This window comes from Salvia splendens, chromosome 20, assembly GCF_004379255.2.
Source record: "Salvia splendens isolate huo1 chromosome 20, SspV2, whole genome shotgun sequence".
NCBI classification, from domain to species: domain Eukaryota; kingdom Viridiplantae; phylum Streptophyta; class Magnoliopsida; order Lamiales; family Lamiaceae; genus Salvia; species Salvia splendens.
In genome coordinates, this window is record NC_056051.1 from 13,900,008 (window position 1) to 13,926,412 (window position 26,405).

General features: G+C 39.2%; 2 protein-coding genes across 4 annotated transcripts; one reads left to right on the forward strand and one right to left on the reverse strand.

The window, feature by feature from the left end:
- Positions 1-1,577: 1,577 nt before the first annotated feature.
- LOC121782260 (conserved oligomeric Golgi complex subunit 3-like) lies at positions 1,578-21,752 on the forward strand. Of its 2 annotated transcripts, none has more exons than XM_042180018.1 (26): positions 1,578-1,752; positions 10,738-10,936; positions 11,310-11,393; positions 11,491-11,598; positions 12,017-12,061; positions 12,147-12,221; positions 12,320-12,415; positions 12,681-12,758; positions 15,090-15,175; positions 15,439-15,505; positions 15,630-15,692; positions 15,786-15,887; positions 16,007-16,111; positions 16,237-16,329; positions 17,122-17,210; positions 17,448-17,667; positions 18,407-18,493; positions 18,782-18,898; positions 19,021-19,053; positions 19,225-19,311; positions 19,394-19,456; positions 20,165-20,281; positions 20,539-20,631; positions 20,992-21,111; positions 21,224-21,324; positions 21,416-21,752. In XM_042180018.1, the coding sequence occupies exons 2-26, from the start codon at positions 10,841-10,843 to the stop codon at positions 21,543-21,545; spliced, it is 2,355 nt and encodes a 784-aa protein (XP_042035952.1). In that variant the 5' UTR covers positions 1,578-1,752; positions 10,738-10,840; the 3' UTR covers positions 21,546-21,752. The 2 variants fall into 2 exon arrangements, with proteins under 2 accessions (XP_042035952.1, XP_042035953.1); XM_042180019.1 differs by having other exon boundaries at positions 1,584-1,719; positions 10,802-10,936.
- A 355-nt stretch (positions 21,753-22,107) lies between these two features.
- LOC121781150 (E3 ubiquitin-protein ligase RNF144A-like) lies at positions 22,108-23,657 on the reverse strand. Of its 2 annotated transcripts, none has more exons than XM_042178853.1 (2): positions 22,775-23,657; positions 22,108-22,407 (listed from the first exon to the last, which is right to left on the reverse strand). In XM_042178853.1, the coding sequence occupies exons 1-2, from the start codon at positions 23,578-23,580 to the stop codon at positions 22,329-22,331; spliced, it is 885 nt and encodes a 294-aa protein (XP_042034787.1). In that variant the 5' UTR covers positions 23,581-23,657; the 3' UTR covers positions 22,108-22,328. The 2 variants fall into 2 exon arrangements, with proteins under 2 accessions (XP_042034787.1, XP_042034788.1); XM_042178854.1 differs by having other exon boundaries at positions 22,379-22,447.
- Positions 23,658-26,405: the final 2,748 nt, after the last annotated feature.

The window sequence follows — 26,405 nt, forward strand, 5'->3', positions numbered from 1 at the left end:
CAACTTCTGGCTCAGGGTCTTGATCATCCTCTCAATCCTCCTTCGGGCATCCGGATCGGATTCGGTGTGAAGGCTGTTTTGTGCGTCAAGTATAAACCTATACTCAACCACCTCTCGAAAACCACCGAACTCCTCGATCGTTGAGGCCACGAGCTAAGTAGACAGAAGAGGCGCAGCCTGCGGGGGAGCCGATCCAGACGCGGCCGCCTTTGCCTTCCCTTTGGCTTGGGCTTTGGCAGCCTTGGTGCCAATGGGACGTCTAAAAGTAGACGTAGGCGTGCCGGAACTCCCTTCCGGCTCAGCGTTCAGATCCACAGGAGATGGGCTGCTGCTCGTGTAACCGCCAGCGGCGGTGGTCTTCGTCCGCTTCGCAGCTAAGGAGGATCCAACCAGTATCCCTTCGTTGAACTTCGCCTTGTCCTTCAAGATCAGCCAAACGTTGTACAACTTGAACTGCCCGAACTGCGAATGATACTCGGACATCGACTTCTTGAGGACATCCTCCATGCTCTCACTGCTGCCCCTTGCGTCCTTGTTCCTGTTGTAGATATAGGAGAAGTTGTTGACGTGGAGCTTGATCTTATCCCAACGCTTGTGAAGCTAAACCTTGGTCCGCTTGTACGCCTAACCCGGTTTCACCTCGTTGTATCTGGTCTCAATGCGATCCCACATCCTGGCCGAAGTCTGGTTGTTGGAGCATACCGAATCCTCCGATATATCGACCGAACATTGAGCCACCTTTACGTACTCCTCCAACTCGTAGTCAGTACGCCCTGTTGCGTACTCTTCGTTGGGCTCGTTGGATGGGACTGAGACTGGGACGGACGGTGCCTTTTCCTTCCGCGCCATCTTCTTCTTCCTCCTCGGCGGCTCAGGGGCAGGAGGTTCCCACAACTAGGCTCCATGTCCTCAACCCGATACGCGTCGTAGTCGAAGAACTGATCGAACTCAGAGTCCGAAACAAAAGTGGACCTTACAGATCCAAGCATCTCAACCTGGTAGTCTTCGTGACCGGGCTACCGGACGCCGCTGCCGTCGCCGCTGCCAAACATCGGCATATCATCGTCGACACCATGGGGGTTTGGGAATTGACTCGGATCCATTCTTGAAAGTGTGAAAATGACAAAAGAGAAGAAAAAGTGAGAGAAGTAGAGAGTATTAGTGTGTCAAGTGAAGAGAAAGTTGAGTATTTATAGTGGTTTAATTAGGGTTTAAAGAATTAAAATAAAAAAATGAAAAATCGCCCGGTCGAGCTCGGGCTCTGGGCTGCAATGGATGCCCGATCTCACTCCCGATGGATCGGGCGAGACCGATCTTTCGGTCGCGCCCGAAGATGCCCGATGTCTGCAATGGATGCCCGACGACGCCCGAGCCCGATATCGGGCGATCGGGCGTGAGATCGGGCATCCATTGTGGATGCTCTTAGCACTTACAATGAATAAGTCAATTTCAATTATTGAAAATTTAATTTTGAAAAAAACTTAAATAAATCAATTTCAATTTAAAGAAAATTTCATTTGAAGGAAAAAAAAACCTTTATTTAGTTTTTTCTGACAAGACAATTTAATTTTGAAGAAAAATGTTTTCGGTTAAATTGTTCCATATCCCTGAGCTTCACCCGATCTACAACACTTCACCATCGTCGTCTACGCACATTTCGGTTTCGTAGTCGAATTCATCATCAGCTTACTCTGCTGTTCGTTGTTCTTCCCCGCATCTGTAAACCCTCGTAATTTGATCATATTTGGATCAATATTGTGGTGCGGAATTGGGGTCACCGATGATCGGAATAGTGACCGGAATTGCACCTACTTGTACAGAACCTCGAGAAGGAGAGTAGGATGAAGAAGAAGTAGTGTTTTGCATTAATTTCGATGATGACCTACAAATTGGAGAAGTTACAGATTATAAAGCTATGAGCTAGCTAACTAACTTGAATTGGCAGTTATAACTAACTCATTCCTAACTAATCTTCATGCCACGTGTCAATCTTCTCTCCGCTTCCCTCGAGTGCACACATGTCATGACAGCTCGTCTTCGGCCTTTACTTGTTATTTCAGCTCGTCTTCGGCTTTCAGCTCGTCTTCGGCTTTTATTCTGTTTCAGCTCGTCCTCGGCTTTTATTCTATTAATCTCGGCTTTTATTCTATTTCAGTTCGTCTTCGGCTTTTATTCAGTTCGTCTTCGGTTTGTATTCTACAAATCTCATTTCCATGCATCAAATCTCCCCCCCTTCAATTAACCTTGTCCTCAAGGTTGAAAATGCGGAAAGCGTTCTTGGATATCATGAAGAAATTCCCATGTAGCATCCTCCGGGAAAGAGTTGGCCCAATGGATTAGGACTTGCGTTGCTGGTTTGTTACCCCGTTTAACCAGGCGTCGCTCAAGGATTTGTACTGGTTCGAGAAAGGTGGAGTTACCCACGGCTGGGAGCGTGCCGTGGAGTTGAGATAAAGGACCTGCTTTCTTCTTTAATTGAGATACATGAAAAACAGGGTGAATCTTTGCATCAGCCGGTAAAGCTAGTTTATAAGCCACTTCACCAAACTTGTCGACGATCTTGAAGGGTCCAAAGAAGCGAGGACTAAGTTTATGGAATTGTCTATCGCGCAAGGTGTTTTGACGATAGGGTTGGAGCTTCAAATATACCCAATCTCCAATAGCAAAACGTCGGTCTGATCTGTGTTTATCGTGCTGCTGTTTCATGCGACGTTGGGCTCGGGTCAAGTGAAATTTAAGCACCTCCATCATAGCTTCTCTGGCTAAAAGGCTCTCATTCACATCATGTACCGTTGAATCACCCCTGAAATAGGGAATGTGGAGTGGAGGTGGATATCCGTATAAAGCTTCAAAGGGAGTGCTCTCAATAGCTGAGTGGAAGGAGGTGTTGTACCAGAACTCGGCTAGACTTAACCATTTACTCCAGTGTGTCGGTTGATCTCCACACATACATCTCAAATAAGTTTCAAGACATCGATTTACTACTTCGGTTTGGCCGTCGGATTGAGGGTGGTAGGCTGTAGACATATGGAGTTCCACACCCTGCAATTTAAAGAAATCAGACCAGAATTGGCTGAGGAAAACTTTATCTCTATCACTGATGAGAATGGTGGGAAGACCATGGAGCTTGAACACCTGATCAAGGAAGGCTTGAGCTACGGATAGAGCTGAATATGGGTGAGTGAGTGGCATAAAATGAGCATATTTGGTTAGCCGATCTACCACTACAAGTATAGTTGATTTCCCTTGAGATAGAGGGAGGCCTTCAATGAAGTCGAGGCTGACTTGTGACCATGCTGCTTCAGGAATGGGTAGTGGTTGTAGCAACCCTGGAGAAGCACTGTTATCATACTTGAAACGTTGGCATATATCACACTCCCGGATGAAATTTCTGATTTGTTTCTCCATATTAGACCAATAGAACAGAGAAGATAGTCTTTTATATGTAGCAAGGACTCCAGAGTGTCCGCCACTGCTTGAGTTATGGAATAGGTTGATGATTTTTAAGCGGAGAACCTCATCATTGCCTACCACCAAACGCCCTTTCCTTCGTAGTTGGCCTCCTACCCAAGAGTATTTTGAAGCTGATGTAGGATTTAGCTGCATTTCTTTAATGAGGAGTTGTAAAGCTGGATCAGTTTCCCATAAGGTTTTGATCATAGGGTAGATATCAGTATCCACTGTAGTGATAGCCATACACAAAATTTCAGAGGAATGCACCCTAGATAATGCATCAGCCACCACATTTTCTGCACCTTTCTTGTAGGTGATTTCAAAATCAAAAGCCATGAGTTTAGAGAGCCAATTGAGCTGACCCGGGGTAGTTAGCTTCTGCCGCATCAGATGGCTCAATGTCTTATGATCCGTTCTAACTTCAAAAGGCATTAGACTCAGGTAGTGACTCCAGTAAGTCACAGCAAACACAATAGCTAAGAGTTCTTTATCATAGACAGAGAGGCCTCTATTTCTTGGTGAGAGTGCCTTGCTTATGAAAGCAATGGGATGTTTATCTTGCATGAGTACTGCACCAATACCGTAGCTACAAGCATCAGTTTCTATCACAAATGGTTTAGAGAAATCAGGGAGGGCCAACACTGGTGGAGAGACCATGGCTTGTTTTAATGCTAGAAAAGCCTTATCAGCAGTTGCATCCCAGTGAAATGCATCTTTGCGTAGGAGATCCGTCAAGGGTTTACATATGATGCCATAATTCCTCACAAACTTCCTGTAATATCCAGTTAAACCAAGGAAACCCCTTAATTTAGAGACATCTGTAGGAGTAGGCCATTCTTGCATAGCTTGGACCTTTTTTGGATCAGTAGAGACTCCTTCTTTAGAAATTATATGCCCCAAATATTCTATCTGGGGTTTGGCAAACTCACATTTGCTAGCTTTAGCAAATAAGGAGTTCTCATGCAACTTTTGGAAGACTAACTGAAGCTGTTGCAGATGAGAATCCAAGTCTCTGCTATAGACTAAGATATCATCGAAGAAGACCAGCACAAATTGCCTCAAAAATGGTCTAAATATGTCATTCATCAAGCTCTGAAAAGTAGCTGGGGCATTTGTGAGACCAAAAGGCATGACAGCAAATTCATAGTGTCCATCATGTGTCTTAAAGGCAGTTTTAGGGATGTCTTGAGTCTCCATTCTAATCTGGTGATACCCAGCTCTTAAATCGATTTTTGAGAATATTGTAGCTCCTCTAAGTTCTTCTAATAATTCATCAATGAGAGGAATGGGGTACTTATCTTTAATAGTGAGCTTGTTGAGCCTCCTGTAGTCCACACACATTCTCCATGTGCCATCTTTTTTCTTTACCAGCACTACTGGGGAGGAGAAGGGACTGGAGCTATGTTGAATGAAACCTTGCTTCAATAGGTCAGCTACTTGCTTTTCAATAATATTCTTCTGGATGGCCGAGTGTCTATATGGTCTGGAGTTTACTGGGGACGCATCAGGGACTAAGGATATCTTATGGTTATGAGATCTCATAGGAGGCAGTGTGGTTGGTTCTGCAAAAACAGAGTGATGCTCATCTAAGAATGATTGAATAGCTTTAGGGTTTTGCTGTTGTACTTCATTACTTTGCACAGCAAACAGCTCAGAATGGCCTTCATTATTCATCTGTATGCAGCATAACTGGACTCCATCACTCTGACTCAGAATTTTGTTCATAGCTTTTTCTGAAGCAGCTTGTACCCGTTGTTCATTATGCCCCCCTCTCAGCCCATGTCTTCTTCCATTCAATGTGAATTCCATGGTTAAGTTTTTGAAATTCCACTGAATGTCACCCAGAGTTTCTAGCCATTGGATTCCCAAAACCATATCACAACTTCCCAATGGTAAGAGAAGTACATCAGTAACAAAGGTAGTACCCCTCAGTGACCACTTTAAGCCTTTACACAGCCATTTACATTCTAATCTATTACCATCCGCTACATCCACTGATACAGGATTCACCCCAGTGAGTGTCAATCCTAGTTTCTTAGCTGTTTGCAAATCAAGGAAGTTATGAGTACTACCCGAATCTATCAAGATGTGCAGATCTTTCTTCCCAATTCGACCAGTGACTCTCATGGTACGAAAGCCTCTAGTAGCAGAGCCGTGTATAGCATGAATAGAGATTAATGGATTATCATCTTCACCTAATTCTTCAGGAATGAACTTAGATTCATCATTAACAGCCTGCAACTCATCATCTATCTCAAGTAAGTAGATTTGTTTCCTTGCACATCTGTGTCCCCTTTCAAATTTTTCCTTACATCCATAACATAAACCCTTAGCTCTCAAGTCAGCCATTTCCTCTTCAGTAAGAAGTCGTCTAGATTTAAAACAGGTGTGATAGGAGTAGGGAAGTAATGGAGCAGAGGTATGTGTATGTGCAGGTTTAGCCTCATATGTGTTAAATCGTCTACTAGGTTGAGTTGTTCCTTCTTTAACAGGTGTAGACATATCTTGTAAGCGAGCTAAAGCATAGGCATGCACAAGAGTTTGCGGCATAAACATGCGTACAGCTTTTTGCACATAAGGTTTCAAGCCGTTGATAAAATGACTAACAGCATAGGATTCTGATATAGAGACACGGCCTAAGAGTAGTTCAAAATGGTCATGATAGTCAGAGAAGGAACCTGTTTGTTTTAAGGTGAGTAACTCTGTCATTGGATCACCGAGAAGCTGATCTCCAAATCTTCCTTCGAGTGCTTGAAGGAATAGTGGCCAAGGTGTAGCCATTGCTCGTTCCTGGTACTTAGACCAATTTTGAAACCATTGCAATGCGCGTCCTTCAAAATTAATCACAGCTAATCGCACTTTGGTTTCCTCGGGGGTTAGATCCACCGTAAAAAAATGATCACATCTGAGAATCCAGCCGGCTAGGTCCTCACCAGAGAAAATTGGAAAGCCGACCTTAGATTGGCGAGTAGCAAAATACGGTTGACGTTGGAGGCCATTCCCGGCGAATTGAGTATGAGGAATGCCACCTCCAAATTGATTTCCAGTAGATGCATTAGAATTTGGCACGAATCGATTGATAATCTCAGTATGTTGAAGTTGCAGAGCAAGGATTGCTTCGCGTAGTTCCTTCATCGACGTATCGCGCGTCTGATCAGCATTGTCTCGAATTGCGTCGAGTTCTCCACGTCGACGATCGGATTCCGAGATTTTTGTCGAGAATTCGGCCAAAGCGGCCGTCAGCATCTCTTCCCAGCGACGCATGTCGCCAGAACGTGTTTCGACCATCGCTGGTGATCGAACTTGACAACTGATACCACTTGGTGCGGAATTGGGGTCACCGATGATCGGAATAGTGACCGGAATTGCACCTACTTGTACAGAACCTCGAGAAGGAGAGTAGGATGAAGAAGAAGTAGTGTTTTGCATTAATTTCGATGATGACCTACAAATTGGAGAAGTTACAGATTATAAAGCTATGAGCTAGCTAACTAACTTGAATTGGCAGTTATAACTAACTCATTCCTAACTAATCTTCATGCCACGTGTCAATCTTCTCTCCGCTTCCCTCGAGTGCACACATGTCATGACAGCTCGTCTTCGGCCTTTACTTGTTATTTCAGCTCGTCTTCGGCTTTCAGCTCGTCTTCGGCTTTTATTCTGTTTCAGCTCGTCCTCGGCTTTTATTCTATTAATCTCGGCTTTTATTCTATTTCAGTTCGTCTTCGGCTTTTATTCAGTTCGTCTTCGGTTTGTATTCTACAAATCTCATTTCCATGCATCAAATCTCCCCCCCTTCAATTAACCTTGTCCTCAAGGTTGAAAATGCGGAAAGCGTTCTTGGATATCATGAAGAAATTCCCATGTAGCATCCTCCGGGAAAGAGTTGGCCCAATGGATTAGGACTTGCGTTGCTGGTTTGTTACCCCGTTTAACCAGGCGTCGCTCAAGGATTTGTACTGGTTCGAGAAAGGTGGAGTTACCCACGGCTGGGAGCGTGCCGTGGAGTTGAGATAAAGGACCTGCTTTCTTCTTTAATTGAGATACATGAAAAACAGGGTGAATCTTTGCATCAGCCGGTAAAGCTAGTTTATAAGCCACTTCACCAAACTTGTCGACGATCTTGAAGGGTCCAAAGAAGCGAGGACTAAGTTTATGGAATTGTCTATCGCGCAAGGTGTTTTGACGATAGGGTTGGAGCTTCAAATATACCCAATCTCCAATAGCAAAACGTCGGTCTGATCTGTGTTTATCGTGCTGCTGTTTCATGCGACGTTGGGCTCGGGTCAAGTGAAATTTAAGCACCTCCATCATAGCTTCTCTGGCTAAAAGGCTCTCATTCACATCATGTACCGTTGAATCACCCCTGAAATAGGGAATGTGGAGTGGAGGTGGATATCCGTATAAAGCTTCAAAGGGAGTGCTCTCAATAGCTGAGTGGAAGGAGGTGTTGTACCAGAACTCGGCTAGACTTAACCATTTACTCCAGTGTGTCGGTTGATCTCCACACATACATCTCAAATAAGTTTCAAGACATCGATTTACTACTTCGGTTTGGCCGTCGGATTGAGGGTGGTAGGCTGTAGACATATGGAGTTCCACACCCTGCAATTTAAAGAAATCAGACCAGAATTGGCTGAGGAAAACTTTATCTCTATCACTGATGAGAATGGTGGGAAGACCATGGAGCTTGAACACCTGATCAAGGAAGGCTTGAGCTACGGATAGAGCTGAATATGGGTGAGTGAGTGGCATAAAATGAGCATATTTGGTTAGCCGATCTACCACTACAAGTATAGTTGATTTCCCTTGAGATAGAGGGAGGCCTTCAATGAAGTCGAGGCTGACTTGTGACCATGCTGCTTCAGGAATGGGTAGTGGTTGTAGCAACCCTGGAGAAGCACTGTTATCATACTTGAAACGTTGGCATATATCACACTCCCGGATGAAATTTCTGATTTGTTTCTCCATATTAGACCAATAGAACAGAGAAGATAGTCTTTTATATGTAGCAAGGACTCCAGAGTGTCCGCCACTGCTTGAGTTATGGAATAGGTTGATGATTTTTAAGCGGAGAACCTCATCATTGCCTACCACCAAACGCCCTTTCCTTCGTAGTTGGCCTCCTACCCAAGAGTATTTTGAAGCTGATGTAGGATTTAGCTGCATTTCTTTAATGAGGAGTTGTAAAGCTGGATCAGTTTCCCATAAGGTTTTGATCATAGGGTAGATATCAGTATCCACTGTAGTGATAGCCATACACAAAATTTCAGAGGAATGCACCCTAGATAATGCATCAGCCACCACATTTTCTGCACCTTTCTTGTAGGTGATTTCAAAATCAAAAGCCATGAGTTTAGAGAGCCAATTGAGCTGACCCGGGGTAGTTAGCTTCTGCCGCATCAGATGGCTCAATGTCTTATGATCCGTTCTAACTTCAAAAGGCATTAGACTCAGGTAGTGACTCCAGTAAGTCACAGCAAACACAATAGCTAAGAGTTCTTTATCATAGACAGAGAGGCCTCTATTTCTTGGTGAGAGTGCCTTGCTTATGAAAGCAATGGGATGTTTATCTTGCATGAGTACTGCACCAATACCGTAGCTACAAGCATCAGTTTCTATCACAAATGGTTTAGAGAAATCAGGGAGGGCCAACACTGGTGGAGAGACCATGGCTTGTTTTAATGCTAGAAAAGCCTTATCAGCAGTTGCATCCCAGTGAAATGCATCTTTGCGTAGGAGATCCGTCAAGGGTTTACATATGATGCCATAATTCCTCACAAACTTCCTGTAATATCCAGTTAAACCAAGGAAACCCCTTAATTTAGAGACATCTGTAGGAGTAGGCCATTCTTGCATAGCTTGGACCTTTTTTGGATCAGTAGAGACTCCTTCTTTAGAAATTATATGCCCCAAATATTCTATCTGGGGTTTGGCAAACTCACATTTGCTAGCTTTAGCAAATAAGGAGTTCTCATGCAACTTTTGGAAGACTAACTGAAGCTGTTGCAGATGAGAATCCAAGTCTCTGCTATAGACTAAGATATCATCGAAGAAGACCAGCACAAATTGCCTCAAAAATGGTCTAAATATGTCATTCATCAAGCTCTGAAAAGTAGCTGGGGCATTTGTGAGACCAAAAGGCATGACAGCAAATTCATAGTGTCCATCATGTGTCTTAAAGGCAGTTTTAGGGATGTCTTGAGTCTCCATTCTAATCTGGTGATACCCAGCTCTTAAATCGATTTTTGAGAATATTGTAGCTCCTCTAAGTTCTTCTAATAATTCATCAATGAGAGGAATGGGGTACTTATCTTTAATAGTGAGCTTGTTGAGCCTCCTGTAGTCCACACACATTCTCCATGTGCCATCTTTTTTCTTTACCAGCACTACTGGGGAGGAGAAGGGACTGGAGCTATGTTGAATGAAACCTTGCTTCAATAGGTCAGCTACTTGCTTTTCAATAATATTCTTCTGGATGGCCGAGTGTCTATATGGTCTGGAGTTTACTGGGGACGCATCAGGGACTAAGGATATCTTATGGTTATGAGATCTCATAGGAGGCAGTGTGGTTGGTTCTGCAAAAACAGAGTGATGCTCATCTAAGAATGATTGAATAGCTTTAGGGTTTTGCTGTTGTACTTCATTACTTTGCACAGCAAACAGCTCAGAATGGCCTTCATTATTCATCTGTATGCAGCATAACTGGACTCCATCACTCTGACTCAGAATTTTGTTCATAGCTTTTTCTGAAGCAGCTTGTACCCGTTGTTCATTATGCCCCCCTCTCAGCCCATGTCTTCTTCCATTCAATGTGAATTCCATGGTTAAGTTTTTGAAATTCCACTGAATGTCACCCAGAGTTTCTAGCCAAGTGGTATCAGAACCTCGAGAAGGAGAGTAGGATGAAGAAGAAGTAGTGTTTTGCATTAATTTCGATGATGACCTACAAATTGGAGAAGTTACAGATTATAAAGCTATGAGCTAGCTAACTAACTTGAATTGGCAGTTATAACTAACTCATTCCTAACTAATCTTCATGCCACGTGTCAATCTTCTCTCCGCTTCCCTCGAGTGCACACATGTCATGACAGCTCGTCTTCGGCCTTTACTTGTTATTTCAGCTCGTCTTCGGCTTTCAGCTCGTCTTCGGCTTTTATTCTGTTTCAGCTCGTCCTCGGCTTTTATTCTATTAATCTCGGCTTTTATTCTATTTCAGTTCGTCTTCGGCTTTTATTCAGTTCGTCTTCGGTTTGTATTCTACAAATCTCATTTCCATGCATCATATTGTTCCACATCGCGAAATCCTGCCCAATCTCATTCTACTACGCATTTCATGGTCCTGTAGTTGGTAATCGGGTACGAGATTTCCGCTTGAACATTGAAAATGGCTGCAGCCCCGCCGGTGGGCGCGGGGATGGCTGGTCTCGCTAAATCCGGTGCAATCTCCAAAGGCTACAACTTCGCCTCCACCTGGGAACAGGTTGCTGCCTTTTCCCTCTCTTCACATCGATTTCTGATCTCTTATGCTTAGTACTCCTACTATTTAATTGGTCAATTTTAAAGCTGTTGTGTGTTGATAGATCAGATGCTGCTTCAGAATTAAAATTGCTTGTCTGGAAGTCATAATCAAATTGAGTTATTTGTGAGTTTTTCGATTCGAGTTGATGTAATTGACCTAATTTAGTGCAGTTATCCTTTGAACACTACGTAAGGATCTGATTCAAGTTACTTTTTATCTGATATGATGTACATGTATGTCTTGGTCATATGTGGCCTCTTGAGAATATGATTTCTGATAAAGTGCGAAGTTTCTCAATTGTTGCTAACTCTGCTGTACTTTCTTAATGCATTAGAATGCTCCATTGACAGAGCAACAGCAGGCAGCAATTGTTGCACTTTCCCATGCTGTTGCTGAACGACCATTTCCTCCAAATTTGGTAGGGCTTTCGTCAATAGATTGTAGTTGTCTAAATTTCACTATTAGATTTCGAATGAATGGAATTGTCTGTTTATTTTTTTATTGGGGATCACAAGGCACAAGATAAAGTAGCTGGACTGGAAAATGGTCTAACTATTAAAACAAAGCACAACACTGCAGAAGATTCAGGTGTCATTGATGCAGTTTTGGTCAATACGAATGAGGTAATTCACACAGTCCTTGTTGTTTTTACTAAAATTTTAGAGTTCTATCTGATTGCATGATCTACATGATACAAAAATTTGTAACTCGTGCCTTAAAATGTTCAAAATATTACGGGTAAACCTAACAACCATATTAAAATTTTCAGATTTAATTCTTTTTTGTCTCTGACATTTTGTGTGTTTAGAGGTATCACAAGATTAATGGAAAAGAAAATGAGAAATTTTTTGTGGGATGGTTCCAGCACCTTCTCCATTTTTCCAGTTGGACCTAAAGAATTTGGGGACTTATGTTGGAATTTTATTTTATAATTAGATTATTATGAACATTAAGGATGGCTTGTACATTTGTATCATTTTTTTGTCATTGAAGATTATATATGAATTACTTTAGTTTTTGGTTCAATTTTCTTTCTTGCAGTTCTACAAATGGTTTGCTGATCTGGAAGCAGCTATGAAATCAGAGGTTACCTTAGTTTTCTACTGTTTTTGTGAATCCCTTGGTTGAAAGTTCTTTTTGTTGCAATTAATGTGCTCATTTCTTTCTTTAGACAGAAGAGAAATATCAACATTATGTGAGGACTCTAACAGAGCGAATACAGACATGTGACACCATACTCAATCAGGCAATATGCTATTTTCTTATTGTCGTAGTGTGTTTAAGTTCTATCTTAATGTTTAAACTCAGTTATCAACTAATGATTGCTTGGATGACTTGATACAGGTGGATGAAACACTTGAATTATTTAATGAACTACAACTGCAGCATCAAGCTGTTGCAACAAAGACAAAAACTCTACATGATGCATGTGACCGGCTGGTACTTTTCTAATTATTGTTTATCTCAGATCTAGTGAAACAGTGTCTTTGGGTAGTTAAGATTTGGAGGTATAACATTTTAAGGTTTATGGAATTCCATCCATCAATTTTATCCAGCAGGCTCTATGCTAGTTCTAGCTACCTGATCCATGTAAAATAATTGATTAAAAGGGTGATAAATCAAATAAAGAAATGGGCTTGGTGACTAGTTAAAACTTGGAAGTATAATTATAAATTGTAATGTTTATTTGTCACTCATGTTGCAGGTAGTAGAGAAGCAAAGGCTGATCGAGTTTGCTGAATCACTTCGTGCTAAACTCAACTACTTCGATGAGCTGGAAAATGTATGGTTTGAATTTAATTAGGATCGATTTATGATCTTTGACATGCATGTTCAGCTATTCTAAACTCCTATTTATTTTCCTGGAAAAATGAACATGTTCAATAAGCATGATCTGTTATTACTGTTACAGTCCTTGACATTATCCTTATTCTTGCACTCCAGATAGGAAAATCCTGCAGTTTGTGCTTACTATCATAGTAAATTATGGATTTCATTCTAGTTTACTATTATTCACTGACTCACTCTGTCTTGAAATGAATTGGCAGTCTTATTAGGACTACGAAGAATCCTTAGTGCTGGTGTAGGGCAGTGTTTAGTTTAGAGTTTATTTGTTTGTGTAAAATCTAGAACAATGTTGCAGATGTAGCTAGAATCCTTAATGTTACTACTTCTTTGGGGATGACTTGTCCCTAATGAAAAAATTTCTAAAATTGAGATTGTATGGAAGTAAGGAAAGAGCTGCAGAACTGACGAATATTCTCTTAGCTTATAATTTTGTACTCCCTCCGTCCGCGAATAGGAGTCCCGTTTTTCCATTTTAGTCCGTCCGCGAATAGGAGTCCCGGTTCACTTTTACCATAAATGGTAATAGAGTTTCACCTTCCACTAACTCATTTCACTCACATTTCATTTAAAACTAATATATGCAAGTGGGACCCCTATTCCACTAACTTTTTTTCACCAACTTTTCTTAACATTTCTTAAAACCCGTGCCGTCCATAAATGGGACTCCTAATGGCGGACGGAGGGAGTATCTATTGTTTCACTCACCTATAGTTCACTTAGAAACTTGTGATTGGAATTTTAATCAGTTACTCCCGCCATCCCACTCTAATTGGAGCATTTCTAATTCGGCACAGGATTTTATGTAGGATTGTTTTGTGAGTTAAGTGGACGGATAATAAATTAGGAGAGAGAAAAAGTAGAGAGATTGATGTTTCTATATTAAGAAATGTGTCACTTAGAGTGAGATAGAGGGAGTGTAATTCTATATAATAAAACATTAAATCAATTTAACTTTCCTAATTCTGCCATTAACCATAGTATTACCAAATCTTTGAAGCATGCACGAATCATGAGATCTTATGGTTCTCTGTCCTGCATCACTGAAGTCTTCATCTCACATTATATTTAATAGGTACTCCCTCCGTCCCAACTAAGTTGAGTCGTATTCCTTTTTGGGATGTCCCAACTATGTTGAGTCATTTCCTTATTTGACAAAAAATAAAACATTCAATCATTCTTACTTTATTCCATCAAGTATTTTACTCTCTTTATCTTTTCTACTTTATTCATCTCTCCTACTTTTCAACACAATTTCTTATTCATCTCTCCTTAGGTGGGACGGAGGGAGTATTACTTGTTTAAGTTTCCATGTGTATAATCAGAAACTGGTCTTTCTGTTGAGCGGACTAACATCCCATTTGATATTTAGTGTTTTGATCATTCATCACTCTCAACCCAACTTTATGAATTACTCCCTCCGTCGTTCGGCACGGGTTTTAATGTAAAATTAGTAAAGTAAGTGAGAGGTAGAGAGAAAAAGTAATTAAAGTATTGTTAGTGTAGAATGGGTCCCACCTCAATAGAGGGAAAAAAGTTTCAAAATTGGAAAGTGCATATTCTTGTGGGACGGACTAAAAAGGAAATAGTGCATATTCTTGTGGGACGGATGGAGTATTTGTGAACCTACCAGACCCAGTTTTTGTCTGTAAGACTGTCTACAACATATTTACTCTGCGGGTTCTACAGAAAATAAAAAATTCCTGCTCTCCTCCAGTATAGGCCACAAATATGAATTGTCTGTTTATTTACCATCATTTCAATGGTTATTTTATTTTTCCTGAGTCTTTCATGTTAATGTAGTTTGACATATGTTTGGCCTTAGTTTACAGTGATGTTTCATTACGAGTGGGTGAGAGATTGATATAAGCCAAGTACGGAGTTTGTGATCTTAAACTTCAGGTTGAAATCATTTGTGAGATTGATCCATATAGGCATATACTAATGGACCACCATCCTTGTTTAGATAAATAAATATGGGGTTACCTTGCCATGAACAGTTTCCTGTGGGTAATCCATTATGAGCCAAAACCTTCATCCCTTCCTTGATGAATTTTTTTTAGAAGTTCCCGTTACACCTGAAAGTGGAGCTATACACCCAATCGTTATGAGTAGCTAAAATACATTTGATCATATCCTTCCTAGTTTGCCTTTGCTTTAGTCATCACATTGAGTATTTTTTACCTTAGCCATGTCTGCTTACATAAGTCTGCAAACATGGAACATGAGAGACTTATTTTTCCGGATTGGCAATGCCACCTCTACGCAGGTTGCAACCAGTTTCTATGCACCAAGCATGAATGTAGCACATGAGAATTTCCTCCCTTTGCTCAAAAGACTTGACGACTGCATATCGTAAGTGATTATTAATTCAGCAAACTTATTTATTGCTGTTGGTACTATATTATATATCACACAGGTCAGATTTGCCAATTGAGTTAAATATCACTCTATGCATAATGTGGTCATATGACATATGAATACTGAAATATGAAGATTCTGAAAAAATAGGACTGAACTAAATAATGCTGGAGTTCAACAGAGCTGCTACTATGTTGAATTTTATTATTGGTACCCCATTTTTTTATTCAATTATAAAATACTTTGTTGATGTGTAGGTATGTTGAAAACAACCCACAGTATGCCGAGTGCAATGTTTACTTAGTCAAGTTTCGACAACTCCAGGTATGTTTAACATCTAGTGCAGCACAAGGGAAACTGTTATATGGGATAGCTAGTTCTGTCCTTCACTACGCTTTATGTGGACTTCTAGCCTCTAATATATGCAACTGTTTTCTGAACTTTACAGTCTCGTGCTCTAGGGATGATTCGTTCTCACGTACTCTCTATTCTAAAAAACACTTCTGCTCAGGTAAACTTTCAGCGCATTGCTTTGGTTTTGGTGTTTCTAGGTCTGTAACGTGGACAATGGATGTATCCATTACAATTTTATTGTTCACTGTAGGTCCAGGCTGCAATCAAAAGCAGCTCTGGTGACAAAGCATCTGTCTCTGAGGGTGTGGAGGCGTCTATAATATATGTTCGGTTCAAAGCGGCAGCAAATGAGGTTAGGAATGTAGACTGTCATGCCTTTTTTTCATTTGGACACTTTTCTGTACTTGTATTAATTGCAAAAAATGTTAGGATGGTATTAATTTCAAAGGCTAAAAGAAGTGAAAATTTCAGCTTAAGCCAGTATTGGAGGAAATTGAAAGTAGAAAACCAAGAAAGGAATATGTCCAGATGCTCATGGAATGCCACAAGATTTATTGTGAACAAAGGCTCTTACTGGTGAGTGGAATCAGATCCTTGTTCCTGGCCATCAATCCACTCTAGTTAATTATTTTTCTATATCACTCTTCTTCCTCTTTATTATACAAGATTTTTATTGTTTCCATTTTTTTTGGTGGCTCCAGGTTCGGGGCATTGTTCAGCAACGAATCTCTGAATTTGCAAAAAAAGAAGCTTTGCCATCATTGACTAGATCTGGTTGTGCATACCTCATGCAGGTTGGTTTCATAACTTAGTTATAAACTTGTACTGGTTTGTTTTGTTTCAGAGAACTTGTGGAAGTTGGGCGGTAATTAGAAATCTTTGTTGAAGTTGGATGGTAGTTTCAATATGTGGGATTGAACATAAAACTTCCTTGTTTTCTTGTATTTAATTTTTAAGTTATGACATTTGGGGCTTGATAATGATATTTGACCTCACTTACTAGTCGATCTGCCATGACTCAAGGTTTTACAGTTTCAGGCCATATAGGAACATGTTTTCTGCTGTGCACTGTTTTATTGAAGCTTGATATAGGATGACAATACCTAAAAATAAGAACAGAGTAATTTTGTTTTATTGGGAACCTTTTCAAAGTTCAAACTGGGTTCACAACTTTATCTGTGACTATAATAAAGAACACAAGGAAATGTTGCATAAAAAAGCTGGTTATCTGTGGTTGAGTTTGCATGTGGCATTTATGGTCAAAGAAACATGTTGTCCTACTGAAATTTATTAGGATTCATTGCTGCTGATTAATCACATTCTCAGCAAATCAAAGCTGAAGATGGCGACCAAATGACTTCTTTTGAAAATGTAGATTTTATTTCAAAACAGTCACATTTCTGAGTTTTTTCATTCTTTGAAAATAAAAAATGCAAAATATCATTGATTGGTTTGTGCTTGTACAGTGGAATCTGTTGCTTGTTCTATATGTGATGATTGTTCCTTGGAATAGTTTTCATCATAACGCATTATGTCAGATATTTCATATTATGGCTCAATGATTATGAAGAGAAATGGAACTGCAGGTATGTCAACTTGAGCATCAGCTTTTTGATCATTTCTTCCCTTCATCATCGGAGGATGTTTCAAGTTTGGCTCCTCTAATAGATCCACTGTAAGTCCTTGAACCTTAATGTATTTCAATTAGTCATATATTTTATTCATTCGCGAGTTAAACAGAAAACAAGTTTTCATATATCTGTACTGTAAAATATCCACATCTACTGTACATAATTCTCACCATCTTCCATGTGGATAAACATAATCCTTATCTGATCTTTGCTGGCCATAGATGCACCAATCACAGTAGCATGTCATTACACTTGTCTCTTTTCTAATATTTATTTGACAGGTGTACTTACTTATATGATACTTTACGTCCAAAACTCATTCATGAAGCAAACCTTGATATTCTTTGCGAACTTGTGGACATACTCAAAGTTGAAGTCTTAGCTGAACAAGTAAGTAGACGAGGTAAATCGCTAGCAGGATTACGACCAACACTGGAGAGGATTTTGGCAGATGTTCATGAGCGTTTGACTTTTCGTGCTAGAACCCACATCCATGATGAGGTAACTACTGCATCCTAAGAATTAATCGGACTGGATGATCCATATCTTATTATCATGTTCTACACATTTACTTTCATTTTCTAATATTTTTGGATATACATTCTTTTATATTCTGTTCACAATTCTGTTATTGTATGGAGAAAAACGAGGGTATAGTGAATCAAGTTTAAAGGGGACACAAACAACTTATGTCTCTTTCTTAAGAAATTCAAAGAGAACATAACTTTTTTTGTTTGAAGTATAATAAGTGGTTAATATCTCTGTATATCCTAGTTGAGACATTTAGTTTCTGACGAGCTTTGATTCATTAAATTATTGGGATAGTTTTCCTTATGTATGTACTATGTAAGCAAAAGCATCCTACAGTGGAATTTCATGCTGGTGAGCTAAGTCACTTTGCAGCACTCATTGAGAACAAATAAAGCTTGCTTAAGATTTTCAGTTTTGAGATTTGACCCATTTGGTTGAACTGTTGAAGGTCTTAAATAGAAAGTTTTTGTTGCTAATTTGAGTACTTTAGTACTGGGATGCAAGAACAGGAAGAAGTGGAGTGGGTAAAATGTTAAAAGTAGCTATGTCAGAATATAGGACGTAAATTAAATTTTAAAGTGAAAATGACCATCCTTTTCTAGATGAAAGAAAGATTGACCGATACAAGTAGAAATAACCTTAACATTTAAGATATTCTGCTACAGTAATTACCACTTCGATCAAAGTAACATGTATGTTTGCCATTTAGATTGCAAACTACCTTCCTACGGATGAAGACCTGGATTATCCTGCTAAGTTGGAGCAATCAGCCGAGACAAAGTCAGAAACATCATCTGTAAGTATTTAATTACTTGTTATTATTTATTCTCATTCCTTTTGTTGACTTCACTAGCTTCTACTCAACCTTTCTCATGGTTCGGTTACCGTGTGTTCTATTATTTTGAGAATGCGAACCTTTATTTGACTCTTGGTCTCTAATTTGCTCGGTTAGTGTGTTTAGCATTTCAAACATGGATGCCAACCATTCCTTTTCCTTTTTTCTAGCTCATTTAGCTTGCTTTTCTTATATACCATGCATCTGTCAAAGAATCAGAGATTAGTAATATGTTCCTCTTGTCTGCAGAGTGCTCAAAGCTCAGATGTTTCAAGAACTTGGTACCCTCCGCTTGAGAAAACTATATCTTGTCTGTCCAAACTATACAGATGCTTAGAACCAGCAGTTTTTACTGGTTTGGCACAGGTATTAGTTCTTGCCTATCTTCCAGACAGTTAGAGATAAAATTTTCTGGCTACTCACTTCTTTCACTTTTTATTTATCTGTTCACTTCTTTCACTTTTTATTTATCTGTTTATTTATACCAGGAAGCTGTAGAAGTCTGTGCATCATCCATTCAGGTGCGTGGTTCAAGGAGAAGACCTCACTTTTAAGATTTTCTACAAGAAGCATCTCATGCACGACTAAATTGAGATTTATCTATGAAAAATTACTTGGTGTGGAACTTTTAGGCACTTCTACTCATCATTAATAGATGTGTTTAACTTAAGTTTCTATATCTGATCTGGCAGAAAGCTAGCAAACAAATTGCAAAAAGGTCATCTACAATGGATGGGCAATTATTCCTCATAAAGTATCTTCTTATACTTAGAGAGCAGGTAGTAATTTATGTTTGATTGTGACTAGAATGGTGATTGTAGTTTAATTCATTATTATCTTATACTCGTATTCTGTTTGCAGATTGCCCCATTTGATATTGAATTCTCAGTCACACACAAGGAGCTTGACTTCTCTCATTTGCTGGTACTGATTCCTACTGATGCTGGTTGTTTTATAACATATAGAAACAGATGGTATAAGCTGATCTGCATTGGAGATTGTTTTGTTTTCTCTGTTTTATCTATATGTGACTCTTTTAACATGGATAAAGCCTGTGTTTTTGCACATTGACCATTTATGATTTCTCTGTTGATTATACTTATTCTGCAGGCACATTAGTCTTGCATTAATACTTCTCTAACACTTGTAATTTAGTTCTTCTCTGAAAATACATTTATGTAGTTTCATGATAAGTTCAAATCATGAGTTTTTATCACCTGTGTTCTAATTTGTCAACCCGGTACATGTATTGAGAAATCACATCTGTATGGAAAAAAAGACTAGTGGCTGCTGTGGTCTGCTGAACTTGGATCTGCTTAAAAAGATCAATAATAACTCTTTCAAATGTTAAAAGAATTTGTTTAAGTTAGTCTTAAAACTTTGATAAAATTGGAAAGATTGTTAGAGTGTTTTATCATAAAAGTCTTTCCGAATAGGCAATTCAGAAATTGTCTGAAATCAGGAGATATGCACTACCTTAATTTGAACTTTGAAGGATGTTGGCATCTGCCATGGTACATGATAGAAGGAATCTCAATGTTCACATTATTCAGTGATTAGTATGCGACTGCAAAGATTGGTTTATATTTTACTTTGCGGTGGAATGGTCACCTTCTTCAATTCATTTTCTAGGAGCATTTGAGACGGATTCTTAGGGGTCAGGCCTCGCTATTTGACTGGTCAAGGTCGACGTCCCTGGCCAGAACTCTCTCTCCCCGAGTTTTGGAAAGTCAAATAGATGCCAAGAAGGTAAACTAAAATTTGTTAAAATTTTGTACTCTCATTCACCACCACTCTTTAGTTGATATAGATGATTTCTCATATGTTCCATCTGTCTAGATTTGGTAAATAAAAATTCTGACACCATGTATTTCATTTTAATTTCTGCTAAATTATACCGATTAGTAGTATGAATTGTTCATTATACATTAGAAACAGAAATCAGGCAGTTTGTGCGAAAAAGTTTTTCACCATTTAAATAGAGTTTTATTTTGCTTCACATACAGGAATTGGAGAAAAACCTCAAAGCTACTTGTGAGGAGTTTATTATGTCGGTGACCAAGCTGGTTGTGGACCCTATGTTGTCTTTTGTCACCAAGGTTTTTGCATATTGAATCTTTTTGTTTCTAATACTATTAATCAGTAAACTTAGTCATATTTTGTTTTGAGCTTACATGAACAGTTAAATGGCTGATTTCTGAAAATATAGTGATGGTAACTTAGAGCTGTGCTGATTCTGAAATCTTTTCATTGGAGAGTGAGAGAGAGAGAGAAATACTAGATAATATGGTATGGCAGGGATTCAATTCTCTGCATGTTTTGGAAAAGAACTTGCTTTAGGCATAATAATCTCTCTTACATAGATGGATTTTCCCATTTTTGGCCCATTCTGTATACAATACAATTCCACTGTACAAAATTCTGACATAGTCCTAACACTGTATCATTTATCCCTGAAGGTCACTGCAGTCAAAGTTGCACTATCCTCGGGCAGTCACAAACCGGAGTCTGCCATTAGTAAGCCACTCAAAGATCAGGCTTTTGCAACTCCAGAGAAAATATCCGAACTAGTTCAGAAGGTATATATGCAACTTCACTGCTTTGAAAGCAACGACGTGTTTAATTTTGTTAAAGGTCTATAACACAATGTGCTCTGTTGGGTACATACATACTGGATTCTCTTAAAAACAGGTTGGATCTTCTATTAAACAAGAGCTGCCAGGAGTTGCGGGTAAAATGAAGCTTTATCTCCAGAACCCCACCACACGCTCTATACTTTTCAAACCAATCAGGTAGAGATACTCTTCCTCACATTTCAAGAGTGTGTACGAGTCATCCTCATTTTCAAGCTTTATGAAAGTTGTTGTTGCCTCCAATTTACAGGACCAATATTGTCGAAGCGCATACTCAAGTGCTAAATTTGCTCAAGGCTGAGTATTCTCCTGAAGACATGCAAAATGTTAATATGGTTTCAATACATGACTTGCAGGCTCAACTCGACGATCTTATGTAACGCAGAATGTACTCGAGTTATCGATTTTTGAAACCTGGAATTTATACATTTTTAGAAATATTCAACTGCAATATTACATTTATAGTTATGTTATTAATTCGGAGAAGTATCGAGTAAGTCCATTCCTGTGCATGGAGATTTTGTAACATTCTGTCACATTTATAGTTGTGTTATAGTAATGTCATGATTCTTTTTGGGGATTATAAATTTTTGATATCATATAGTTGACTTATCCAACCTGAGTGTGATTAGTATTTTGACCCAACCTTTAAATTTTTTACGAATATTGTTTCATTTTGTTCCAAGTTTATTTCAATCATTGAAGTTTGCGGGAAATGGAATTATGAGACATCATAGAAATGTAATGACATTTTGAGTAGTTAAATTTTCATTACAAGACGAGTTGGATAGTAAAAATAAAGATAAAATGAAAATACAATTTTTTCTCCTTTCTCTTTCTTTGAATTGGCAAGGTCGATAGCACTAGACATGTTCTTGAGTCAGCAACACCTCAATAGCAGAATAAGGAAATCGAAAGTGCTAAAAGCAAAAGATTCGTAAATAAAGAAATATTTTGATGTGGATTATGGTATTGATGGCAACCATATCATTAGCCATGGAAGCTAAACTAGAATAATGAAAATTTACTGAAAAGCAAAATATGGTCTCATGTCTTTAACACAGAGCCCAAGCCTCCACCCATGAAAATATGCACATCACATTGCCTATAAAAAAGAAATAGGCTTACTACTTACTTACTAATCAAAACCAAATCAACCAATCTCAGTGCTTGCATTTTGTGCAGTAGTGAAGATGTACATCCATCTTAGCTCCACAGTTGTAACAAAAAGTCATTCCACACCTATCGACAAAAACATAACATCACCAATCTACCATAGCACCTACATAACAATTATATGGAGTATTTGTTACTACTGATTTCAAGACTTGTATAAACCCGCACTACAACATAGCAATCTTGAGAATCTATCAATTATACCATACTTAACACGCATGCGCGACTTCCTAAGCTGAAATAAAAAAAAAAAAAAAAAAAGTATGGCCCATTTCGGGCACGTTTTGACATTGACTATCCACCATTCAGCAGCGGAGACCTAATTCCATAATTATATAATAATAATAATAATAGTATTGGAAAATGAGATTACATTTCACATAACTTTTTCAAACAATTTCTTAAATCGGAGTAAAAAAAAAGGGGAACAAACCTGCATCGCATGTATAAGCAACCTTCAGACTTGGAGACATAAATTCGGCAGCTAGGGCACCGAATCCACTTACTATCCTTTGCAAGTTTCATAAGCTTCAAATCCTCATTGCTTCTCTCATCCTTCTTCAGCCTCTGAAACTCACCGCATTCAATTCCGTCGTGCCACGCCGCCTTGCACGGCGCACAGAATAACCGCCGGCACTCAGGGCACTCCGATTGCACTACATTCTCACTCCCATCGTTAATTAGCAGAGCCGAGCACTCCTTGTACGGACAATAAAACCTCTCCGCCCCCAAAATCAGGGCCTCGCACAGCGCGTCTCCCCACCGATCGAAGACCTCCCGCGGCAGAATCGTGCGGCAGTGCTGCGGCTCCAGGAATCCCGCGCACCCGGGGACGGGGCAGCCGATCGACGTGATGCTTTCCTGCAGGCGCGCCGCGACGTAATTGGAGACGCATTGCGTGCAGTAGGAGTGGTCGCAGCCGAGGATGCGGAACGAGTCGCTGATCGGCTTCTCGCAGGCGCAGATTTCGCAGGAGAAGGAGAGGCGGCGGGGCTTGGAGTTGGACGATTCGCCTCTGTAGAAGCGGCTCTTATTGCGCTTGGTGAAGGAGGAGGCCGGGACTTCGACGACGTCGTCGAGGTCAATTATGATTTTGGAAGTGGGGCGGTAGGTTTCGACGGAGATTGCGTCCGATTTCGTTGCGCCGGACTTGATTAACGACGGCGGCGTCGAGTAAAGGATGGTGAGTTCGTCGTCGTCGACGTCGACGTCTCCGATTTGGAGGATTTCGGTCGCCATTGCGTAATTGATGAAAATTGAAGTAGAAAGCGAGAGAGTGGCTGTTCAAGATTTAACCTTTTTAGTTTCAAATTAGGAAGGAATACTGTGCATAATTGTGAGTATATCGAACGCTACAAGGCATTAATACGGATGTAACGGGTAGAGTATCCACTATAAGACGGACAATAACCTCGCCCCTTTTTTGCCTACAACCTTAGTTTTTTTGTCCGCGCCCTAAAAAAAAGTTTCCATCACTATAGGCGGACACTTTCAATAGCTCCAAAATTTTACAACCAATTTTCATTTTAATTTTAAAAAAAATCGAAACGGCTCCTTCCTTCTTCCTTCTTCCTTCTCCAATCCCCCTCTCCCTCTAAAAATGTCGAATTTTTTTTAAAAAAATATTCGAAGGGGGCGGCCGGCGCGTCCTCGCACATTTCTCGCCGAAGCCTCGTCCGCCCCGGAAAATTTGTCCGCCTCGGGGCGGACGTCCTCCACACTATAATCCGGCGGGACGGGGCGGCCGGCGCGCCGCCCCCATAGTGGACACTCTAAGCATGACTTGTCTTCGGGCTATTTTGTTATATGGGCTATTCGAATTACATAAAAAAACAATTGAGTTTAAAATTTTAATTAGTAATACTTCCTCCGTCCCTGAAAATTAGTCACTTATTTTCATTTCCGTCTCTTCCTAAAAATGACAAATGTGATCTATTTTTCGTGGACGGATGGAGTAGTTGATTGGACTATTTAGGCATGGAAAGTTTTATACTTCCTCCGTTGACAAATAAGTGTCTTATTTTGCAATTTTTATTTGTCCACCAATGAATGTCTCATTTATTTTTTTACTACTTTTGGTAGCGGACCTTACATTGCATAAACTTTATTTCACTCACATTTCAATACAAATATAAAATTAGGATACACCTTCCACTAACATTTTTCACTCAATTTCTACTATCTTTCTTAAAACTCGTGCCCGATCAAATTAGTCTTATATTAGTGGACGGAGGGAGTAACTTTGAAGTAATACTACGCCGTCCATCAAAAATAGACCTAGTTGTGTACAACACTAGTTTTAATGTGCAATTAGTAAAGTAAGAGATGAAAAGAATGCTATAAGAGAGAAGTAGTAATGGTGGATTGTGGAGTTCACATTATTAGAAATATTTAAATGTTACAAACTTTTCTTATTTAGAAATTAGTCTAATTTTGATGGACGGCCCATAATGATAAAATTGGTCTATTTTTTTAGGACAGAGGTAATAATGAAATTCATAAAGATCAAAGTACAGTTTTATTTAAAAAAATATATGTAATGGTTTATAAGAGTAAAATAAAATTTTATGTTTAATTTCAAATATATTTCCACGTATATTTAAAAAACAATGATTATTTGCCTAAATTTTAAATGTTTGAAAACTAATTAAAATTGAAAATTCAATAATGAGAATTAACTAAGTATTTCGGGGCAATATGAGGTTCTTTTTATTTTTAGTTCAACCTTATTTAATTACAAATTATTCAATTTAGAAATATTCGAATTGTGATTTGTTTGGATTATAAATTTTCTAACTCTAAATCTCAATTTAATCCATGAGTTTCGAATTGAATTGATTTATCAATATTCACCTTACCCAAAGTTTATATTATTTAATTGACAAATTTTAATTAATAGCAATTATTAATTGACGTTAGGAAATAAGATGCTAATTACTCTTTCCGTCTCATTAAAGATGATCCACTTTCCTTTTTAGTTTGTCCCAATCAAGATAACTCATTGTTAAAAATAGAAACACACTTTCTCTACTTTATTCCTTCTATCTTACTTTACTCTCTACTTCACAGTACACACAAAATAAAGTTGCATAAATTCTCGTATTGCTAGGCATGCACAAACCGAACCGAACCGGCAGTTAACCGCCAGTTCATAACCCGGAACCGGAACCGGGAGTGGCGGTTCAAACCGTGAGACGGTTGGGCGGTTCGGACGATTCGGTTCAGGTTCGGGAATTTGAGAAATTAGAACCGCCAGTTCAATAGTTCGAACAGGCGGTTCAAATAAAATAAAAAAATATTTATTATTTATAAATTTAAAATTTTATATGTAAAATTCAATTTTCACAAATAAATAAATACTTACAATAATTTCATAATAACCCATATTTATTTGTTGGGCCTCTGAAATTTAAGAAACAATTTTTGGTTGTTTCTCTTTTATAGAGACATCATTTAATATTTTATGTTTCACTTTCGACGTGGGATAAAATATGCTAAAGTATTTTCTTTTATAACTACATGTTTACATCATTCATTCATCTTTTTCCAATGTGAAATACAAAATTTTATTTTGTCTTCTACTTTTCTTTATTTTTATCTTTTATTATTTATTTTTATTTTTGTCATAATTCTTTTATTACGACAAATTTATAGATAATAATAGCATCAACTAGAATAGTTTAGTTAGAATAGTTTAATTAAATTTGAGCGTTGCATGTTGTGGGACGGAGGGAGTATTTGCCAATAGCTAAAGGTGGTTACGAGGGAGAAAGCAATTTGTTAGTTAGCTGCTGAGCTGGCAATAATAGTTACTCCCTCCATCCACGAAAATAGTCTCATTTTGTCATTTTGTGTAATTTACCCACTTTTTCTCCTCTTTCCATAATTTACTTAGAAGAGCATCCACAACAGTGGACGAGCCGGAGGACGAGCGACCGACGAGCCGCTCGTCCGTCGCGCTCGTCCACTATTGCGACCGGCAAGCGCATCGCGGACGAGTTAGACGGACGACCCCTTGTCCGTCGGGTTTAACGCTCGTCCGCCGTCTCGTCCGCTATTGCGGG